The 20,342-nt window shown below is 54.3% G+C and overlaps 2 protein-coding genes across 3 annotated transcripts in view; one reads left to right on the top strand and one right to left on the bottom strand.

Moving 5' to 3' along the window:
* The window catches only part of ADGRA2 (adhesion G protein-coupled receptor A2), a 47,119-nt gene extending 37,732 nt beyond the window's left edge, over positions 1–9,387 (top strand). Inside the window, exons 12-19 of one of the 2 annotated variants that reach the window (XM_019031967.4) lie at positions 628–852; positions 1,009–1,225; positions 3,168–3,376; positions 4,370–4,497; positions 4,912–5,035; positions 5,534–5,679; positions 6,173–6,262; positions 6,499–9,387. In XM_019031967.4, coding sequence (XP_018887512.4) covers positions 628–852; positions 1,009–1,225; positions 3,168–3,376; positions 4,370–4,497; positions 4,912–5,035; positions 5,534–5,679; positions 6,173–6,262; positions 6,499–7,768 — 2,409 coding nt within the window. In that variant the 3' untranslated portion in view covers positions 7,769–9,387. The remainder of the gene's footprint in view (positions 1–627; positions 853–1,008; positions 1,226–3,167; positions 3,377–4,369; positions 4,498–4,911; positions 5,036–5,533; positions 5,680–6,172; positions 6,263–6,498) is intronic. The other variant, XM_055349004.2, reaches the window with a different exon arrangement.
* On the bottom strand, positions 9,295–15,621 carry BRF2 (BRF2 general transcription factor IIIB subunit). Its single transcript, XM_004046892.5, has 4 exons — positions 15,048–15,621; positions 14,013–14,072; positions 12,274–12,595; positions 9,295–10,626 (listed from the first exon to the last, which is right to left on the bottom strand). The coding sequence occupies exons 1-4, from the start codon at positions 15,199–15,201 to the stop codon at positions 9,903–9,905; spliced, it is 1,260 nt and encodes a 419-aa protein (XP_004046940.4). The 5' UTR covers positions 15,202–15,621; the 3' UTR covers positions 9,295–9,902.
* Positions 15,622–20,342: the final 4,721 nt, after the last annotated feature.

Genomic DNA, 20,342 nt, shown 5'->3' with positions numbered 1-20,342 from the left:
GACATGGAGCCTGCTCTACAGCTGAGTCGGGCAACAGAACTGGCATACTTAAGAGGTGAGCAAGAGGCCAGGCGCAGTGGCTCCACCTGTAATCCCAGCACTTTGGGAGGCCGATACAGGAGGATCTCCCAAGGCCAGGAGTTGGAGACCAGCCTGGGCAACAGAGAGACCTGGTCTCTACAAAAAATACAAAAATTACCCAGGAGTGTTGGCATGCGCCTGTGGTCCCAGCTACTCGGGAGGCCAAGGTGGGAGGATCACTTGAGGCCTGGAATTTGAGACTAGCCTCGGCAACATGGTGAAACCCCAACTCTAAAAAAAATGTTTTTAATTAGATGGGCATGGTAGCATGCCTGTAGTCCCAGATACTCAGGAGGCTGAGGTGGGAGGATTACTTGAGCCCAGGATTTGTAGGCTGCAGTGAGCTGGTTGTGATGCTGCACTCCAGCCTGGGTGACATAGCAAGAATCTGTTCCTCTAAAAAAAAAAAGAGAGAGAGGTGGCTTTGAAAAAACTGAGGATTGAAGGGGAGGACTACAGCCTGAGCAGGCCCATTGAGAGAGATGTGCAGTCCCAAGCAGAAGGCCACCATCTCAAATGGTGGGATGACAAGGTCCCTGTCCCCAGAATGCGAGGAACGTGGCATTGGAGGCCTACCTCATCAAGCCGCACAGCTACGTGGGCCTGACCTGCACAGCCTTCCAGAGGAGGGAGGGAGGGGTGCCAGGCACACGGCCAGGAAGCCCTGGCCAGAACCCCCTACCTGAGCCCGAGCCTCCAGCTGACCAGAAGCTCCGCTTCCGCTGCACCACCGGGAGGCCCAATGTTTCTCTGTCGTCGTTCCACATCAAGGTGGGCGCTGGGGGAGGGAGAGGGGGTGGGAGAAGGGAGGCACTCAGATGCAGGTGCCTGGTGGGGGCAGTGAGAGGAGGTGGGAGGAGGGGGGCTGCAAGACATCAGTACTCTAGGGGGTCCTGGTGTCTCTGAGGAGCTCCTATGTCCCCCCAGAACAGCGTGGCCCTGGCCTCCATCCAGCTGCCCCCGAGTCTGTTCTCATCCCTTCCGGCTGCCCTGGCTCCCCCGGTGCCCCCAGACTGCACCCTGCAACTGCTGGTCTTCCGAAATGGCCGCCTCTTCCGCAGCCACAGCAACACCTCCCGCCCTGGAGCTGCTGGGCCTGGCAAGAGGCGTGGCGTGGCCACCCCCGTCATCTTCGCAGGAACCAGTAAGGGACTGAACTCCCCGCCCCGCCCAGGGTGCCTCTCGTGTGTCCGCCCTGTTCACCTTTATCCTGCCCTTCCCTGGCCCACAGCCCCCCAGTGCCCTAGTGGAACTGACACAGGATGTTGGGTCTCTCACCTTTTCCCAGCAGGGCAGAGGGCAGAGATACCCCATAAAGAAAGGGTCTGGAGGAGAAAAGCCTCAGGAAGACATTGCCTTCTATATCCCAGATTTGTTCAATTTCAAGAGGGCTATGAGCACAGCCCCCTCCAACACACACACACACACACACACACACACACACACACACACACACCCAATGCAGACAAGTAATGCTGAATAGGTGCCTGCTAGAAACAGCGCCGTCACTGGTGCTGGAAGGAATAAAAACATCTAGGCCACGGTCCCTGCTCCCAGAGGCTACCTAAGCAGTAGAGGGTGAAGTAACCTCCCAGGGCAGCCACAGGAGAGGTTCCAGGCAGCTGCTGCACAGGCAGCCCAGGTGAGAAGCATCCTGAAAAGGCGACATGGCTCCAGCTGTCATGGCGGAGGTGGGACTGACACAGATGGGCCTTGAGGGATGATCAGGAGTTTCAGAGACACCAAGGAAGGGCGGAGACCAGGGCAGAGGAATAACAACATGAGCAGAGGTGTGGTGGGTGGGAGACACCGAGTGTCTGACTCGCCACCCAGCTGGGGGCCTGGCACCCAGAAAGCAGATGGATCACCTGCAGTCCCCCTTTTGTTGTTCCATCTCTCCCCCGGGACCAGTGACCCCACACCTGCCTTCTTTCTGCCAGTGATTCCACTGTTGCTCCCACCATCCACGCTGACACCAGCCCATCTCTGGCCCCCACACCTCCACCTTCAGTCCATCCCTCATGCCGTCACCAGATGCACCTTCTTCAAACTGCACTTTGCACATCAGAGAGCCCCTTCAAAGCCTTGGGTTGTTTCCCATCATCAGGACGTCTGCCTCCCTCCATGAGCCCTCTAGGGTCCTAGCGATGTGGCTGTACCCCCTTTGCCCAGCCAGAAGGCGCTGCCACCCCACCGTGGGTTCCATCCTGTTCCTAGCACAGACTCTTGCTGTCAGGTCTTGCATTCCGGCCGGGGACACTCACTGAGTATCTGGTATGTGCCAGACTGCCTGAGCTGGGACACACCTGTGCACAGACAGTTACGGCTGTGTCCTTGAGGAACACACCCTTCAGCAGAGAGGACAGGCAGTGGACAAGTTGTTGTAAGTGCAGCTCGTTGTAAGTGAGCAGCAGTGAAGTTGAGCAGCAGTGAAGAGCAGCTCGTTTTAAGTGAGAAGCAGTGAAGTGTTTTGGAGGGCACAGGGATGAGGGACCACCCAACCTAGCTGGAGGCCAGGGAGGCCTTTCCCGAAAACCACTAAGACTTAAAGCACAAGTAAGGTGGCCTGAGGAAGGTGAAAGCCCTGTGTCTGCAACCGTGTGGGCTGTGGGAGTGTGTGGGTTGAGGCGGGTGGGTGAGGGGTCTGTGGAGCCCAGGGCCTGCTCCGGGAGCCCCTCTCCCACTGGGAACGCCTCCTCCTAGTCCTCTCTCCATCCCGCCCGCCTCCCTCCTCCCTTCACCTGGCTTCTGTTCCCTCCATCTGCATTTCTGTGTTCTTGTCCCTGAGCCCCCGCCAGCCTGAGTCCTCACCATGGAGCAGGACATCACTGCTCATCCAGCACTCAGGGTGGGCCACCACAGAGGGCTCACATTTTCCACCATCATCCGCACCCACCCCCTCCAGGGTCCCCCATTAGACTGAGGCTGTCCTTGGCATCTCACCACGTGCCCCCAGCCCAGCACTGTGCCCTGCCCGGCAGGTGCCTAGTACACACCCTGTCACTGCTGCTGCTGCTGAGTCCCGGCTGAGCCCACCTCCCTGACACCCTGTGTGTGTCTGTGTGGACGTCCCTCTCCCGCTGTAGGTGGCTGTGGCGTGGGAAACCTGACAGAGCCAGTGGCCGTTTCGCTGCGGCACTGGGCTGAGGGAGCCGAACCTGTGGCTGCTTGGTGGAGCCAGGAGGGGCCCGGGGAGGCCGGGGGCTGGACCTCGGAGGGCTGCCAGCTCCGCTCCAGCCAGCCCAATGTCAGCGCCCTGCACTGCCAGCACTTGGGCAATGTGGCCGTGCTCATGGTGGGTGTGCGGAGGGGTGACAAGTCGGGGGGCAGGGACACGGGCTGGGTGGAAAATGGGGGTGGGTGTACTCTGACCATTTGGGACCATGGAGAAATACAGAAAGGACTGCAGCCCTAATTGGGCCCCATGAGTGGTGGGATGTGGGGAAATGGCCCTTTGGCCTCTCCCACCTCTCCATCTTTCAGGAGACAGGGAGGTCCGGCCTCCATGCCTATATCCAGATAGTTGGATCCGATGGATCTAGAACTCCCGATGGATCTGGAACTCCCTAGCCTGGCCTTCACATCCTGCACTTTCTGAGACCAGATTTTTTTTTTTTAGACGGAGTCTGGCTTTGTCACCAGGCTGGAGTGCAGTGGCATGATCTCGGCTCACTGCAACTTCCGCCTCCTAGGTCCAAGCGATTCTCCTGAGTCAGCCTCCCAAGTAGCTGGGATTACAGGCGTGTGCCACCATGCCCGGCTAATTTTTTGTATTTTTAGTAGAGACAGGGTTTTGCCATGTTGGCCAGGCTGATCTCAAACTCCTGACCTCAAATGATCCGCCCGCCTCAGCCTCCCAAAGTGCTGGGATTACAGGCATGAGTCACTGTGCCCAGCCGAGACTAGATTCTTACAAAGAAGAAAAAAATAATCTGGGAACCCTTCTCCTTCCTGGTCACCCCCTCCCTCGTGGCACGTGGTACTGCCACTCTCCAGTCCTGCAGGCCTGCTGCTGGTCACAGGCAGCTCCTGCTCCCTTTCTCCTCATCTCTGAGGGTGTGAAGAGTCCTCAGCAAAGCAGGACCGGAGGCAGGGAAGGGGCTGCAGTAGCTGGCTCCGTAGGGCTGGCTTCCTAAGAGTGGACAGCCCGAAGCTTTCCTCCCTGCCCAGATGAACTAAGCACCAAAGTGCAGGACCAAGGCTGACGGGGCCTGGGAAGAGGAAAGCTGGCCTGGGGGCCTGGCGAGGTGTCCACATTCCTCACGTCCTCCTTCCTGCCCTTTCCCAGGAGCTGAGCACCTTTCCCAGGGAGGTGGGGGGCGCCGGGGCAGGGCTGCACCCCGTGGTATACCCCTGCACGGCCTTGCTGCTGCTGTGCCTCTTCGCCACCATCATCACCTACATCCTCAACCACAGGTGGGTGCTCCTGCAGGAGGGAGGGCGTGGTGGGCAGGCACGGAAGGGGCCCCCACCCTGTCCACTCCCCGTCCTATGCTCCGGTACATACTTTCAATTCCAGCTTTGCAATGGGGGAGGGACTCCGAGGCAGGTGTAGGAAACCTCCCAGCATGGGTGCAGGGTGGACTCACTGAGGATTGGCAGGGGTTTTTTCCCCAGGTGGGTCCACATGACTTTCTCAGCCTCTCACCCATTGGGGTTGGAATCACTTTGAGGGGTTAAGGACTCCCTACCCTATGGCCTCTGTCACATTCCCAACCATTCACACACGCAGATATGTGCCTGCCCCCCATGGCTCTCCCAGTGGCCTTGAGACCCCATGGGCCTGACCTTGGGTTGGATGGCCATTAATTCGAGACTGTTTCTGGGCAGCTCCATCCGTGTGTCCCGGAAAGGCTGGCACATGCTGCTGAACTTGTGCTTCCACATGGCCATGACCTCTGCTGTCTTTGCGGGGGGCATCACACTCACCAACTACCAGATGGTCTGCAAGGCAGTAAGCAGGAGAAGGGGCTCTGGGGGTGGTACTCCGAGATGAGTGCTGGCACCTAGGCATAGAGTGGGGAGATGCGCTGGAAGAAAAAGGCTGGTGCTCATAGGCCGTGGCTCCATGGCTTCCTCTGTGGCAGCCTTGGAAGGCAGGGATGGTGGGTCGTGGAGAGTGAAAGTAGGGGGTGGTAAGAACCAGATCAGAGAGAATGGGAGATGGGCTTCAAAGTGGAAATGGAGACGTGCAGTGGTGGGGAGGTGGGGGATCAGCCGGATAGCCATATCAGGGTCATGGGAAGCCCTGCAATGGGAGAGAACCCTGGGGTGGAGGCAGAGGGTGGCAGTAGGGATGGAAGCTTGGCGAGTGTATGGGGAGTGGGCTGGGTAAAGTAAAAAAGCTGGGGGCCGGAGGCTGGAAGCCTGGGAGGACACCAGCAGGACTGAAGCTCTGGGAGGGTCCAGTCATAGTCCCCAGGTCCCCAGCCTCCGTGCCTTGACCCCGCAGGTGGGCATCACCCTGCACTACTCCTCCCTATCCACGCTGCTCTGGATGGGCGTGAAGGCGCGAGTGCTCCACAAGGAGCTCACCTGGAGGGCACCCCCTCCGCAAGAAGGGGACCCCGCTCTGCCTACTCCCAGTCCTATGCTCCGGTACATACTTTCAATTCCAGCTTTGCAATTGGGGAGGGACTCCAACGCAGGCGTAGGAAACCTCCCAAAGTGGGTGAAGGGTGAGTCTAAGGTCCCTGGGAGATCACTCTCCAAAGATGGGAGAGGCTAGGCCCTAGACTCAGCAGGTCACACAAGACCATGCAGTGGGGGACATCTTGCGGGCTTCTGGGGCATGACAAAGCCAGGGAAGGAGATAACTCCAAATGCCATGGCAAGGATCCTGGGAACCTGAGTGGCACCCCTCACTTCTGCACTGTTTAGGGTGAGAGAGCAATTCTGGCCTCTGTCCCTTAGAACAGTCATGGCCAAGTCCAAGTAGTCCCTGCAGGGACCTTGCATCCCTGGCAAAAAATTCTGATAATTTAAAGGGGAAAGAGGATGGGACAGAAACATCAAGCAAAGGGCTTTAAGCACCCAGTTCTTCCCTTCCCTTTCCCCATCTCTGGGACCCCCAATCCCTCATTCCCTCCAGGTTCTATTTGATCGCTGGAGGGATTCCACTCATTATCTGTGGCATCACAGCTGCAGTCAACATCCACAACTACCGGGACCACAGCCCCTAGTGAGCACCCCTCCCTCCCGCCCCAAGCCTACCTACCTAACACCAGATGCCTTCCACTCCACTGGCAGGGCCATCTGCCAGGTCCACCCAGCCATAACCCAACCCAAGCCCATGCATGCTGACCAAGCTGTCCTTGTCTCCGTACTCACCATATCCTGTCTCCCCAACCACCCCGGCCCCCAGCCCCACCCCAGCCATGCCCCCTGTCCTCATTACTGCTTCTGTGTCTCCTGCAGCTGCTGGCTGGTGTGGCGTCCAAGCCTTGGCGCCTTCTACATCCCTGTGGCTTTGATTCTGCTCATCACCTGGATCTATTTCCTGTGCGCCGGGCTACGCTTACGGGGTCCTCTGGCACAGAACCCCAAGGCGGGCAACAGCAGGGCCTCCCTGGAGGCAGGGGAGGAGCTGAGGGGTTCCACCAGGCTCAGGGGCAGCGGCCCCCTCCTGAGTGACTCAGGTTCCCTTCTTGCTACTGGGAGCGCACGAGTGGGGACGCCCGGGCCCCCGGAGGATGGTGACAGCCTCTATTCTCCGGGAGTCCAGCTAGGGGCGCTGGTGACCACGCACTTCCTGTACTTGGCCATGTGGGCCTGCGGGGCTCTGGCAGTGTCCCAGCGCTGGCTGCCCCGGGTGGTGTGCAGCTGCTTGTACGGGGTGGCAGCCTCCGCCCTGGGCCTCTTCGTCTTCACTCACCACTGTGCCAGGCGGAGGGACGTGAGAGCCTCGTGGCGCGCCTGCTGCCCCCCTGCCTCTCCCTCGGCCCCCCACGCCCCGCCCCGGGCCCTGCCCGCCGCCGCAGAGGACGGTTCCCCGGTGTTCGGGGAGGGGCCCCCCTCCCTCAAGTCCTCCCCAAGCGGCAGCAGCGGCCACCCGCTGGCTCTGGGCCCCTGCAAGCTCACCAACCTGCAGCTGGCCCAGAGTCAGGTGTGCGAGGCGGGGGCGGCGGCCGGCGGGGAAGGAGAGCCGGAGCCCGCGGGCATCCGGGGAAACCTCGCCCACCGCCACCCCAACAATGTGCACCACGGGCGTCGGGCGCACAAGAGCCGGGCCAAGGGACACCGCGCGGGGGAGGCCTGCGGCAAGAACCGGCTCAAGGCCCTGCGCGCGGGCGCGGCGGGGGCGCCGGAGCTGCTGTCCAGCGAGAGCGGCAGTCTGCACAACAGCCCCACCGACAGCTACCTGGGCAGCAGCCGCAACAGCCCGGGCGCCGGCCTGCAGCTGGAAGGCGAGCCCATGCTCACGCCGTCCGAGGGCAGCGACACCAGCGCCGCGCCGCTTTCTGAGGTGGGCCGGGCAGGCCAGCGCCGCAGCGCCAGCCGCGACAGTCTCAAGGGCGGCGGCGCGCTGGAGAAGGAGAGCCATCGCCGCTCGTACCCGCTCAACGCCGCCAGCCTAAACGGCGCCCCCAAGGGGGGCAAGTACGACGACGTCACCGTGATGGGCGCGGAGGTAGCCAGCGGCGGCTGCATGAAGACCGGACTCTGGAAGAGCGAAACCACCGTCTAAGGTGGGGCGGGCGACGCGGTAGATGGGCCGGCCACGCGGCTCGTTCCCCCGCTCCTCGGGGCCCTCCAAGGTGTCTCCGTAGTCAGCAGGTTGGAGGCAGAGGAGCCGATGGCTGGAGGAAGCCCACAGGCGGATGTTCCCCACTTGCCTAGAGGGCATCCCTCTGGGGTAGCGACAGACAATCCCAGAAACACGCATAATACATTTCCGTCCAGCCCGGGGCAGTCTGACTGTCGGTGCCCTCCCAGGAACGGGGAAGGCCTCCGTCTGTGTGAAAGGGCACAGCACATCCCAGGTGCACCCTCCCCAAGTACTCCCACCCCGCCTACTGTCCATGCGGCCTCACTGGGGGCCATCAGCCTCACCAGCAAAGCAGAGATGAGAGCGTGGGAACTGTATTCTTTCCTCCTTGCCCTCTACTGATTTCAGCCCAGCCCCTGCCTAGATCCTAGGTCCCTTTTCCTCCCGGGTTTGGCTGGCATGAGAGCTAGCCCAGCACATGAAGCAGGTGATGTTAAGTCACAAGGTGCTGCTTTTCAGATCCACTATGCAAGAGGGGACGGTGGGGCCACGTGAAAGGCAGCTCTAGACATCAACCAGTCCTGGGGGAGGGGAGTGGGAACCGGGCACAACTAGGAACAATGCCACCATTCCCACAGGAGTGGTACTTAAACCAGACAGCAGGGTTCAGAGGTGGCACACCGGGACAAAGCCGAGGCCCTGCACCTCAACAGCTGACTGCCAGGTGCCTGTGGGTAAACTGAGGGGAGTAGAGGGAGAGGGCAGGTGGAACTGGGGCAGAATCTAGTCATGCCCTAAAGCTAGTCCTGTAAACAATGGTGCCCCAGAAAGCTGCAGGTGGTGTTTGGAGAAGCAGTTACTTTTCAGTTACAAGACCCATCTCCCTAGTCTCAGCCTTACAACACCACGGGACTAAGGAAGAGCACTTCCTTGCCTCCATGAGGCCGGAGGAAGAACCATCCCAATCATTTGATCTCCAGCTCCAGAGTAGAGAGAAACCTACAAAATGTCAAACCAGCTTCCCGACTCCCAGGAGCTCAAGCCAAGCCCAGAGGCAGTGGCTGGGGTCCCTGCAGGTCATGAGGGGCCTATCCCTTTACTCCTTTTAAACACCAGCACCTGTCTTTTCCCCAACCTAAAACCAACCACCAGCATTTCACTACAGGACCAAATGGAAACAGAGGGAACCCTGGGTCTTGGGAAGAACAACAGGAAACCAAGGTCTGACCTAGGGTTCCCTCCCAGTCTTCACATCACCCTGGCCTCATCACCAAGGTGACAGAGGACACAGGGGAGGGGGAAAACCCACACACACTCCTTGGAATGGGTCCTGTTATTTATGCTTGCTGCACAGACATATTAGAAGAAAAAAAAAAGCTTTGTATTATTCTTCCACATATGCTGGCTGCTGTTTACACACCCTGCCAATGCCTTAGCACTGGAGAGCTTTTTGCAATACGCTGGGGAAAGGGGAGGGAGGGAATGAAAGTGCCAAAGAAAACATGTTTTTAAGAACTCGGGTTTTATACAATAGAATGTTTTCTAGCAGATGCCTCTTGTTTTAATATATTAAAATTTTGCAAAGCCCTTTGAGCTACTGCCTTAGTCTACCCACTGTCCTTTTGTTATGAGGTAGAGGATCTCATGACACCATACACACAAACCCAACATTGCCTGTGAATGCACGTAGGGCCAGAATTCCCCAGTTCCCGCTCCTCTGAGGGTTGATACTGCTGGGAATGCCAACCACTCCACAAGCAGAGGGAAGCCCCCTCAGGCCTGCAGGAGGAGCCGCAGCAGTGTGTCCAATTCAAACCAGCAGCAAAGAGCCTGACATTTTCCCATCCATCTATGAGGAAAGCCATCTCACAGAACATGGACATAGGCAACTTGCTCTCCCACACCAAGGGATGGGAATCTCTCCTACCTATAGTCATCCCTGCACTCCTGACTTTACTCCAGGACCCAGGGTCCAACTAATGGCAGAGCCCCTCTTGGTTCCTTCAAACAAGAAAAGCAATACCTACGGACTGGTGTACACTTCCGTCCTTGGTTATAACAGGAATGTTATCAAGCTGTCAGAACAGGATGAAGTGCTCCCAATGGATATCCATCAGGGAGGGTTAGGGACACTCGTGGCAGCCTGTCTAGCAGCCTGGGCTCTCTGAAAGTCCCTAACTTCCTGAGGGGTACGCAAATACTGTTCTATTTCACTATCAGAAATGTTCTCATCTCCAGTGACAGTGGAGACAGGGGGTACAGGGCAGATCCGCTTCGGGGACTTCAACATGCAGGGTGGCAAGAGAAGGGCAGGACTGGCCGGCCGCTTCCCCTGGGGCAAACCTAAGGAATTATTTCCCACCTCCCCTTCTCCCTGCCCCTGTCCCCACCCCGGTGGCTCCTTCTCTCGGGTCTCCACTTCTGCTGTCCCATCCCGAAAGGCCGAGCGGACCAGTGACTGGCGGTGCTGGAGAAGGTCACCGATGTGCTTCACCACAGACCGTTTGTCAAGTCTCAGAACTCGTAACCAGGCCAGCTGCTCAGCCATCCGCAGCAGCACAGCCAGCAGCTCCTGCAGGCGGGAGGACGCGGGGTAGGGCAGGTCCACATTTGCCAATTTACAAAATCGGGCAAGGGAACATGAAAGCCGATCTGCAGGCTGCAGCGACTGCCAAGCCAGGAAAGTCGCAGCAGTGATGATGGGCAAGGGATGCCTCCCAGTCACCAGCCATGTCTCATTTGCCAGCTCCACCAACTGCATTGTTCGAGACAGCATCTTCTCTTTGTCTTCCACGTATTTGGCTGGCACAGAAGGTGAAGCTTGGAACAGTTTGAAGCTGAAATAACCAAAATGAGGGTTGGATCTTAATGATATAGGGGCTGCTCTCCCACAGTGAGGAAAGACAGCCCACTCAAGATGGGGAAGCTATTCTGCCCTCAGGAATACTCAAGCTCACTGGGCAGCAAGTTAATAAAGGTAGTGAAAGAAAACAGGGCGTCTTCTGCTTGTTAGGGGAAGGCGGAGGGATGGAGGAGAGCACGAACATTTATTGGGCGCCTCCCAATCGCCATTATTCTGAGTGCTTTACAACGTTCTCATTTAATCTACATGAACATGCACCGTCTTATGTGCATGTACAGTTAAAAAACTTTCCCATAGTCATCCAGCCAGGCAGTAACCAAGCTTCAAATACAAGGCTATTTGACACCAACAGCCTCTGCTTTCAACGTTATTTATCAGAAAAAGGAAAAGAACACAGCTACTTCAAACGAGAAAAGAGCCAGGCGCAGTGCTCACGCCTGTAATACCTGCATTTTGGGAGGATCAGGTGGGCAGATCGCTTGAGCCCATGAGTTCCAGGCTGCAGTGAGCTATGATGGTGCCACTGCACTCCAGGCTGGGTGAAAGAGATCCTGTCTTTAAAAAAACTAGAAAAGGCTTAGCTTCTAAGCCCAGTTATGTCATTAACTAATATACTTTCAGCTTCCTCTGCAGATGATCCTGCTGAGACAGAGCTGGGCATTCAGCCACAAAGCCCATGGCACAGCACAACTCTAGGAACTGCCATGCACAGAGCACAAAACATGAGTGGTGCAACTCAGCAGCCCTGTGCCAAGACTCAGACCTATTTTCCCCAAGTCATTAGGTTGCTGTGAAGGCAAAGGGGTTTGAAAATTACAGCATTCTTTGGCGGGGTGCAGTGGCTCACACTTGTAATCCCAGCACTTTGGGAGGCTGAGGTGGGTAGAACGCTTGAGTCCAGGAGTTCAAGACCAGCTTGGGCAACATGGCAAAACACCATCTCTACTAAAAACAAAAAATCAGCCAGGCATGGTGGCATGCACCTGTAGTCCCAGCTACTTGGGAGGCTGAGGCACAAAAATCACTTGAACCCAGGAGGTGGAGGTTGCTGTGAGCCGAAATCATGCCACTGCTCTCCAGCCTGGGCAACACAGCAAGACTCGGTCTCAAAAAAAAGAAAATTATAGCATTCTAAAAATGTAAAACAATATTAACCTTATTAGTACAAGTTTAAACTAAAGATCTTTCTCCCACATCCTTTTACATGGGCTTTGGTAAAAAAGAGATGGCCAAGGCCGGGTGCGGTGGCTCACGCCTGTAATCCCAGAACTTTGGGAGGCCGAGGCGGGCGGATCACCTGAGGTCAGGAGTTCGAGATCAGCCTGGTCAACATGGTGAAACCCTGTCTCTATTAAAAATGCAAAGAAAAACAAAAAAATTAGCCAGGCATGGTGGCAGGCACCTGTAATCCCAGCTACTCTGGAGGCTGAGGCAGGAGAATAGCTTGAACCCCGGAGGCGGAGGTTGCAGTGAGCTGAGATCGTGCCACTGCACTCCAGCCTGGGTGACAAGAGCGAGACTCCGTTTCAAGAAAAAAAAAAAAAGAGATGGCCAAAGGTCAAAGGATTCAGGTCTAAGGACCCATCCCATCCCACCCTACTGTCTCCCACCAGGGACGTACCTGCTGCAATAGGTCTTCACCAGTTCTGCCAAGCACAGAGATGGCACATCCAGTCCCAGGAGCTTCACTATCTGCATGTAAGTGCTAGAAAACACATCCAAATCTGCATACAACAGCGTGCAGATGGCCCCCATTGTTAGGGGCCAGTTATGCTGTCGGCAGGTGATTAAGACGCAGCACCCAACCAACACCTCCTTCTTTTGCAGCCTGGCCGCTCGGATGCCAGAGTGCCGATATGCCTGTTGGTAGTAGGCAACCGCGGTATCCTCAAATGTTGGTGGCAACTGCAGAACTCGACAAAGGTCTCTCACTCGCCGGAGACCTAGGAAAAACCCACGGCAAGAGTTAGAGGGGTCAAAGGAGCTATCGTGCAACTCCTAGAAAATTCTGCTAGGACTTACTTAGATCTGCTAAACTTGCCTCAGATATCAGATGCACAAATTATGTACCCTTCTGCATAGACAGGAGTGACACTTGGTATAGTCATTCTAAAGACACAAAAACATTTGTGTAAAGAAGTCACATTTCAGCCCACTAGTTTTTGCAGGCTGGTTGGATTCAGGGCCAAGCCCAAGTTTTATCCAGGCTCTTAGAGGCTACCTCAAACATACGTCTGATCAAACCCAAACCTTATACTGAATTGCTGCCTCTCTCAGAACCATCCCTATTTGTTTTATTTATTTTATTATTTTCTGAGACAGAGTCTGGCTCAGTTGCCCAGGCTGAAGTGCAGTGGCGCCATCTTGGCTCACTGAAACCTCCTCCTTCCAGGTTTAAGTGATTCTCCTGCCTCAGCCTCCCGAGTAGCTGGGATTACAGGTGTGCACCACCAGGCCCAGCTAATTTTTGTATTTTTAGTAGAGACGGGGTTTCACCATGTTGGCCAGGCTGGTCTTGAACTCCTGACCTCAAGCGATCTGCCCGTCTCGCCCTCCCAAAGTCTGGGATTACAGGTGTGAGCCACCATCCCCATTTTAAATTCCTAATTACCATGCTCTTCTACTCTACCTCACACCAGCAATGCTGAAAATAGGAAAAGTGAAAAGCTGGGCTAGGCCACCAGGATAGTTTTCTTTTTATTATTATTATTATTATTATTTTTATTTTTTTTTGAGACAGAGTCTCGCTCTGTCACCCAGGCCGGAGTGCCGTGGTGCGATCTCGGCTCACTGCAAGCTCCGCCTCGCGGGTTCACGCCATTCTCCTGCCTCAGCCTCCCGAGTAGCTGGGACTACAGGCACCCACCATCATGCCCGGCTAATTTTTTTGTATTTTTAGTAGAGATGGGGTTTCATCGTGTTAACCAGGATGGTCTCAATCTCCTGACCTCGTGATCCGCCCGCCTCGGCCTCCCAAAGCGCTGGGATTACAGGCATGAGCCACCGCGCCCGGCTCATTATTATTTTTTTGAGATGGAGTCTCACTCTGTCACCCAGGCTAGAGTGCAGTGGCGCGATCTCAGCTCACTGCAACCTCCACTTCCCAGGTTCAAGCGATTCTCCTGCCTCAACCTGCAGAGTAGCTGGGACTACAGGTACATGCCACCATGCCCGGCTAATTTTTGTATTTTTAGTAGAGACGGTGTTTCGCTATGTTTGCCAGGCTGGTCTTGAACTCCTGACCTCAGGTGATCCACCTGCCTAGGCCTCCCAAAGTGCTGGGATTACAGGCGTGAGCCACAGCACCCGGCCTAGGATAGTTTTCTTTAAAGCCACTGTGTTGTAAAGGTCAATTCTCACCTCGTTGCTGGCTGCGACTAACTTGTTCATTTTCCCCTGTGCTTCGGGAATATGTTACCTCTGTAAGATAATAAACAACAAATAGTGTGCTTAGCCTTTATTCATCAGACCCCTGCCCTCCCACCACACAAAACCAGGACGCAAAATTCAAATCATTGAGCATCTGCTGCTGCACAGCTAAAGGCCCCATCTGGTTTTCTATGTCTACAAGCGGTTCCGAATACACAGAGACTGGGAAAGGTTAGGACTGCATTAAAGCAGCTCCAAGTGTTCCAAATTTCCAGTCATCCTTCCAGTACATTCCATACAGGCAATTTTCCTAGCAGCAGATTTTGTTGTTGTTTGTTTAAGGAGTTTCCCTCTATAGTCCAGGCTGAAGCGCAGTGGTGCGATCACAGCTCACGGCAGCCTTCAACTTCCAGGCTCAAGCAATCCTCCTACCTCTGACTCCTGGGTAGCTGGGATTACAGGTGTATGCCACCATACCTGGCTAATTAAAAAAAATTTTTTTTAGGCACTTGTCTCGTTACGTTACCAAGGCTGGTCTCGAGATCCTGGGCTCAAGCAATCCTCTCGGCTCTGCCTCCCAAAGCACTGGGATTACAGGCGTAAGCCACCCCACCCAGACAATGGCTGCAGATTTTGAGGGCTGCACTGGTCAGAAACTTGGAAAGCAAAGAAAAGTGATGTTTTGCCAGTTTGTGCTTCAAACTATTTCAGGGTAATAATACCTACTATAATCATATCGGCAATCCTTCCACAATGACCAGACATGGCAAGATGAGTGGAACTTGGTTTCTGTCTCACTTATTCAATACTTATTACACGCACCATCTATGCCCGATACTAAGTGCTGGGAAAACACAGATGAATGGCAGCCCCCATCTCCTTCAGCTCCCTCGCTCACTTTAGGTCATCTTCTCTCAAATTAAGTGTGTGCGCGTTACAGTTAGGAGTATGGGGGGAGCGGGGAGACAAAAGGAATCTGATGTTAATCCCTCCACCGCCCCAGGCTGTCCTCAGGGCCACAAGTACCTCGGAGATTGCCCTCGTCGCTGAAGGTAGTGGTAAGGACCCCCTCGGTGACCACGCAGCCGCAGTCGGAGCACACCAGCTGGCTCTGCGAATAGTGCGAGTCTTCCACCAGCTCCGTGGAGCCGCAGTCGGGGCAGCGGCCTCTGCCTGGCATCTCACAACCGGCCCCAAAGCCGCGGAAGCCTTCAGAGACTCCTGGGGCTGCAACAGCAACCGTGAGGCAGCAAGAAGTAGGAGGGGACACTTCAAAGGGTTGCACCCCCGTCTTCCGGCCAGCGCGACGGCGGCATAGGCGGTTCCCTCCGCTGGGAGGCTGCGCGCCACTTCCGGTCTGTTCCTCCGCGGGCTCGGGTAGAAACGTGAGCTAGGAGAGGAGGTTCCTGGTCTGAACTGTAGCTGTCTGGTTTCCCTGCACTCTGTAGTTAGTTTTTGGGACCTAGACTGGGGTTGAATTTGGGAAAGCTTTTGCCTACATGAACACGTATAACAGACAGAAGATTGTTGTCACCCCTGAACAACCCTCCTTTTAAAGTCCTAAGGGAATCGCAGGTTGGTAATGAATGTTTAATTGGCCATAGAAGAAAGTATATTTTTTAAAGGGAGAGTAGTGGAGAGAGAGCGGGAGCAGGAAACTGTGTTCTGCTTTCCAGAGCTGCTTCCTAAAGCAGGTTCCTTCCTCTCTTTACCTCCTGTTTTTCTCAACTGTAAAATGAGGAAGTTGAAAAAAAATCCAGAGAGGCAAACCCAAATGCTTTTGGAGGCCAGGCGGGAATGTCTAAAGGAGTTTGGAATGAAAGAATATGGAGTGATGGAGACCTGGAGCGGCGCAAGCACGCAGATTCAGATGTTTTTTAAAAAACCTTGAGCTATCTGGGCGTGGTGGCTCACGCCTGTAATCCCAGCACTTTGGAAGGCCGAGGCAGGTGGATCACCTGAGCTCGGGAGTTTGAGACCAGCCTGGGCAACATGGTGAAATCCCGTCTCTACTCAAAATACACAAAAATTAGCTGGGCGTGGTGGTGCACGTCTCTAATCCCAGCTACTCGGGAGGCTGAGGCAGGAGAATCGCTTGAACCCAGGAGGCGCAGGAGGCGCAGTGAGCCAAGATCGCGCCACTGCACTCCAGCCTGGGTGGCAGAGCGAGACTCCATCTCAGACAAAATAAAACATACCTTTAAGAAGTGTCACTCCCTTCTTTTCCACACCCAGTTTTTACACGTGATATCCAAACTTAAAGACACCATCCCTTCCCTAAGAGACTGCTTTATCAGAGTGTGAGAATCACTACTCCTTTTCAGAGACATCCCATCCATTCCCATGGGGATTGCTCACATTGGAGGGCCAAGAGACACAATAATACCTAACGGTCCTTTCTCTTCCATTTGAATTACTTTAGTATCCTAACAGAAGGGGGCTTCAGCACATTAATCATGGGTGGGATCCGGCAGTCCAAGCCCCCCCGCCTTTTCTAGACCTCCCCACTAGCGTGAGATACAGGATGAGAGCTTATTTCTGGCTGTCTGACAGTTAAATATTAAGATACATTTGCACATGTGCACCCGCACACACACACCACTCAGAGACATCCATTAGTTTTAGTGTGGTTGACATTCTTATTTGGATGAAGAAAGTGTCCCTGAAAGCGACATAACTTGCACTGGGAACAGTTCCTTGCATGATCACACAGCAGAGCATCAGACTCCCCTCATCCCCAGTTGTGTGCAGATCTTGAACCTACCTTCACTTTTTTTTAAGCGGGACTTTACAGAGCCCATCTACCTAGGACAGAAGCCTTGAAATCCTGCCTGACCCAACCTGATTGATTGTAAAGTGGAAAAGCAGTTTTATGATCCTGCAGCCAGCCACGGAAGGAGAAAGCTGGTTGTCTTTCCCAGTCACACATGATGTACTTACTGGGAGCCTAGGGAGAGCCTGGTCCTCGGGCACACACAGGCTGGGAGGGGGCAGGGTCCAGGCCAGAAGATGGCGCCCTCTACTAAGATGTGTAAGTTTGGGGTTCTCCACTTTCTCAGGAAGAAGTCCATTTATTTGGGAAATGTATTTGCCTTGCTCCAGGAAATCTGGACAGACGTGGAAATCATCTCGGTGCCCTCTCCACTGCTCCCAATTCTTCTAAGAGTTATGATTCCTGGTAGTGATTGTCTTATTTTTTTATTTTATTTATTTATTTATTTTGAGAGGAGTCTCGCTCTGTCGCCCAGGCTGAAGTGCAGTGGCACAGTCTCAGCTCACTGCAGCCTCCACTTCCCGGGTTCAAGCAATTCTTCTGCCTCAGCCTCCCAAGTAGCTAGGACCACACGCGCCCACCACCATGCCTGGCTAGTTTTTGTATTTTTAGTAGAGACGGGATTTCACCGTGTTGGCCAGGCTGGTCTCAAACTTCTGACCTCAGGTGATCTGCCCACCTCGGCCTCCCAAAGTGCTGGGATTACAGGCATGAGCCACTATGCCTGGCAGTGATTATCTTTTTAACAGATGCCCCTAGTGCCCAGGGTGGGCTTGGCCAGAGCAGAAAGCTAGTCGTGGGGAGGCCATTGAACAGCAGCCCAGCTGTGGTCCAGATGTATAATGCTGACATTGAGGCCAGAGTTCTTTGTAGAGGGGAGAGTAGAGGAAGGCACTGAGGAAGAGGAGGATCTGGCACCTGAATGCAGTCCTCTTCCTCCCTCGATTGGCTGTGTACATTCTAGTTCGTTGTTTGACTTTCTCTTTGGATGGAAGTCTCTATGGGAACAAGCTGGCTTTCTCATCCTTGTGTCCCCAGGAGTACCTCCTAAAGTGAGGGCTGGCATTCAGTAAAGAGGAGTTCAACTCCCGTGAATTCCTGTCCTAGGTGGGCCTATCCAAAGCACCAAATGGGCCAGGCACGTGGCTCATGACTGTAACCCTAACACTTTGGGAGTCTGATGTGGGAAGACAGCTTGAGGCCAGGAGTTCGAGACTGTCCTGGGCAACATAGTGAGACCGCAGCCCCTCTCAAAAAAAATAGCAGGGTATAGTGGTGTGCACTTGTAGTCCCAGCTACTTGGGAGGCTAAGGCAGGAGGATCACCTGAGCCCAGGAGTTAAAAGGCTGCCATGAGCTATGATTGCACCACTGCACTCCAGCCTGGGTAACAGAGTGAGACCCTGACTCTTAAAAAAAAAAAAGATGAAGAAGAAGGAGCACCACATGGATCCAGTTCTTCCAAAGCAGACCCATTTCCATCTAGAGCAAGTGACTGCTGAGAGCGGGCTGCTCTCCAGGCGTGCCTTCCAGCCTCAGCCCTGGGCTCCTCTCAGCTTAGCTGATGATGCTTTGTGACCCCGACCCAGTTTCACCGAGCCCTGAGTATAGCTCGCACGGTGGCACTGGGCCTGGCAGTTGCCTCAGGCTTTGGAGCCTTTCTGACTGGACTTCCTTCCCACCACTCTTTAGTGGGCACTTCCCGATGAGATAGCCTCAGGGCAGAGCATGGCCAGGGCTTCCCAAATCCCCGTGCCAAGCACCTTTCCTCACTCATATGCAGCTTCCCCTCTGCATAGTTTAGTCTGCCCCTCCCAGCCACTTCTCTCTGGGCTAAAGATTCACACGTTCAATTTCTTGAACTCCTAGGAACAAAGGCATCTGGTAACTCCAGGAAGGTGGTCACAGCACAGACCTGGTGCACTGCGTAGTCCAGGGCAACCTGACCTGGAACGCCTCTCTGCTGGGAGGCTGAGGCTCATCTGGCCTTATGGAAAGTCCTGAGAGAGGATTGAGTCATATGGCCTCCATTTTCCTTGCCCGCCCCAATCCTCCGCAATTCCAAATGAATGATATAATGTTATATTCCTGCCCCTCAAAGCGATCCTAGCCTAGGGGTTGGCAAACTTATTCTTTTCTATTTTTAAAAAATATTTTTAATTAAAAAAAATTTTTTTTTGTAGAAACAGGATCTCACTATGTTTCCCAGGCTGGTCTCAGACTCCTGGGCTCAGACGATCCTCCTGCCTCCGCCTCCCAAAATGCTGGGTTTACAGGCATGGGCCACCACACCCAGCCATCAGACTTACCCGGCCATCATACTTTTTCTATAAAAGGCCAAATAGTAAATATTTTGGGTTTTTGGGACAATAGCTACTCTGTTGCAATTACTCAACTCAGCTGTTGTAATGTGAAAACAGCCATAGACAGTTACGTAAACAAACAAACGGTCATGGCTGTATCCAATAAAGCTTCATCTATGGGTGCTGAAATTCAATTTCATATAGTTTTTTGTTTTGTTTTAAAACCAAAGTTTATTCCGGCCAACTTATCGTACTGGTATGATAACAGCTCATAGATCAGAAATGGTCTGTTTTAAACCTTCCTATCCATATTGAACACAATGATGTTGAGGTAAAAGGGGCCCTTTCTTCTTCTTCTTCTTTTTTTTTTTTTTTTTTTTTTTTGAGACAGGGTCTTGCTCTATTGCCCAGGCTGGAGTGCAGTGGTACCATCTCGGCTCACTGCAACTTCATCTCCCGGGTTCGAGCAATTCTCATGCCTCAGCCTCTTGAGTAGCTGGGATTACAGGTGTGTGCCGCCCCACCCAGCTAATTTTTGTATTTTTAGTGGAGACAGGGTTTCACCATCTTGGCCAGGCTGGTCTCGAACTTCTGACTTCAGGTGATCCACCCACCTCGGCCTCCCAAAGTGCTGGGATTATAGGCGTGAGCCACTGCACCCAGCTGAGAGACCCTTTCTCTAAATGAAAATACAATACTTATCCTATGTACTTCTGGAGGGCCCAGAGATGTGGAAGTCATGTATTCGTAAGAATCGTATTAAACAATCTTTATTTGAAAAATAGTACCAATAGTACCATACAATCCTAATGCTATCTACCTTTAATAAGAGCAATTTCAGCATCAACTAGTGAACAGTAGCTAAACTAACAGAAATCAGTCAGAAGTGCTTTAACAGGAACAGCACTGGCTGACATTCTGCTGGGTCTCTAGGTATTCAGGACCCAGGGAAAACAGAATCAAACCGGCAGGGGTGAGAGCTGAGAGCCGAATGGTCACGTTAGAAAGGCAGCACCCCGGCCTCCAGCAATGAGCAGAGTGACTCAGCCTCCATCTCCCGTCCCTCAGGAGCACAGTGAGCTCCTGCCCAGGACCCATTTCTCGGCTTCCCTTCACCAGACTCCCACCAGATCCCCACCGGACGATGGTGGTGGCCTCTCTGGCCCTACCGGGGACTGGGAGCAGGGAGGGGAAGGGTGGCCGATGGGCATGAGGTGAGCAGGCAGCCTGTGGTCTCTGGGTGCAG

This window comes from Gorilla gorilla, chromosome 7 (assembly GCF_029281585.2).
Source record: "Gorilla gorilla gorilla isolate KB3781 chromosome 7, NHGRI_mGorGor1-v2.1_pri, whole genome shotgun sequence".
Classification (NCBI taxonomy): domain Eukaryota; kingdom Metazoa; phylum Chordata; class Mammalia; order Primates; family Hominidae; genus Gorilla; species Gorilla gorilla.
The sequence above is the reverse complement of the archived record's forward strand: the minus strand, read 5'-3'. Positions and strand labels throughout refer to the sequence as shown.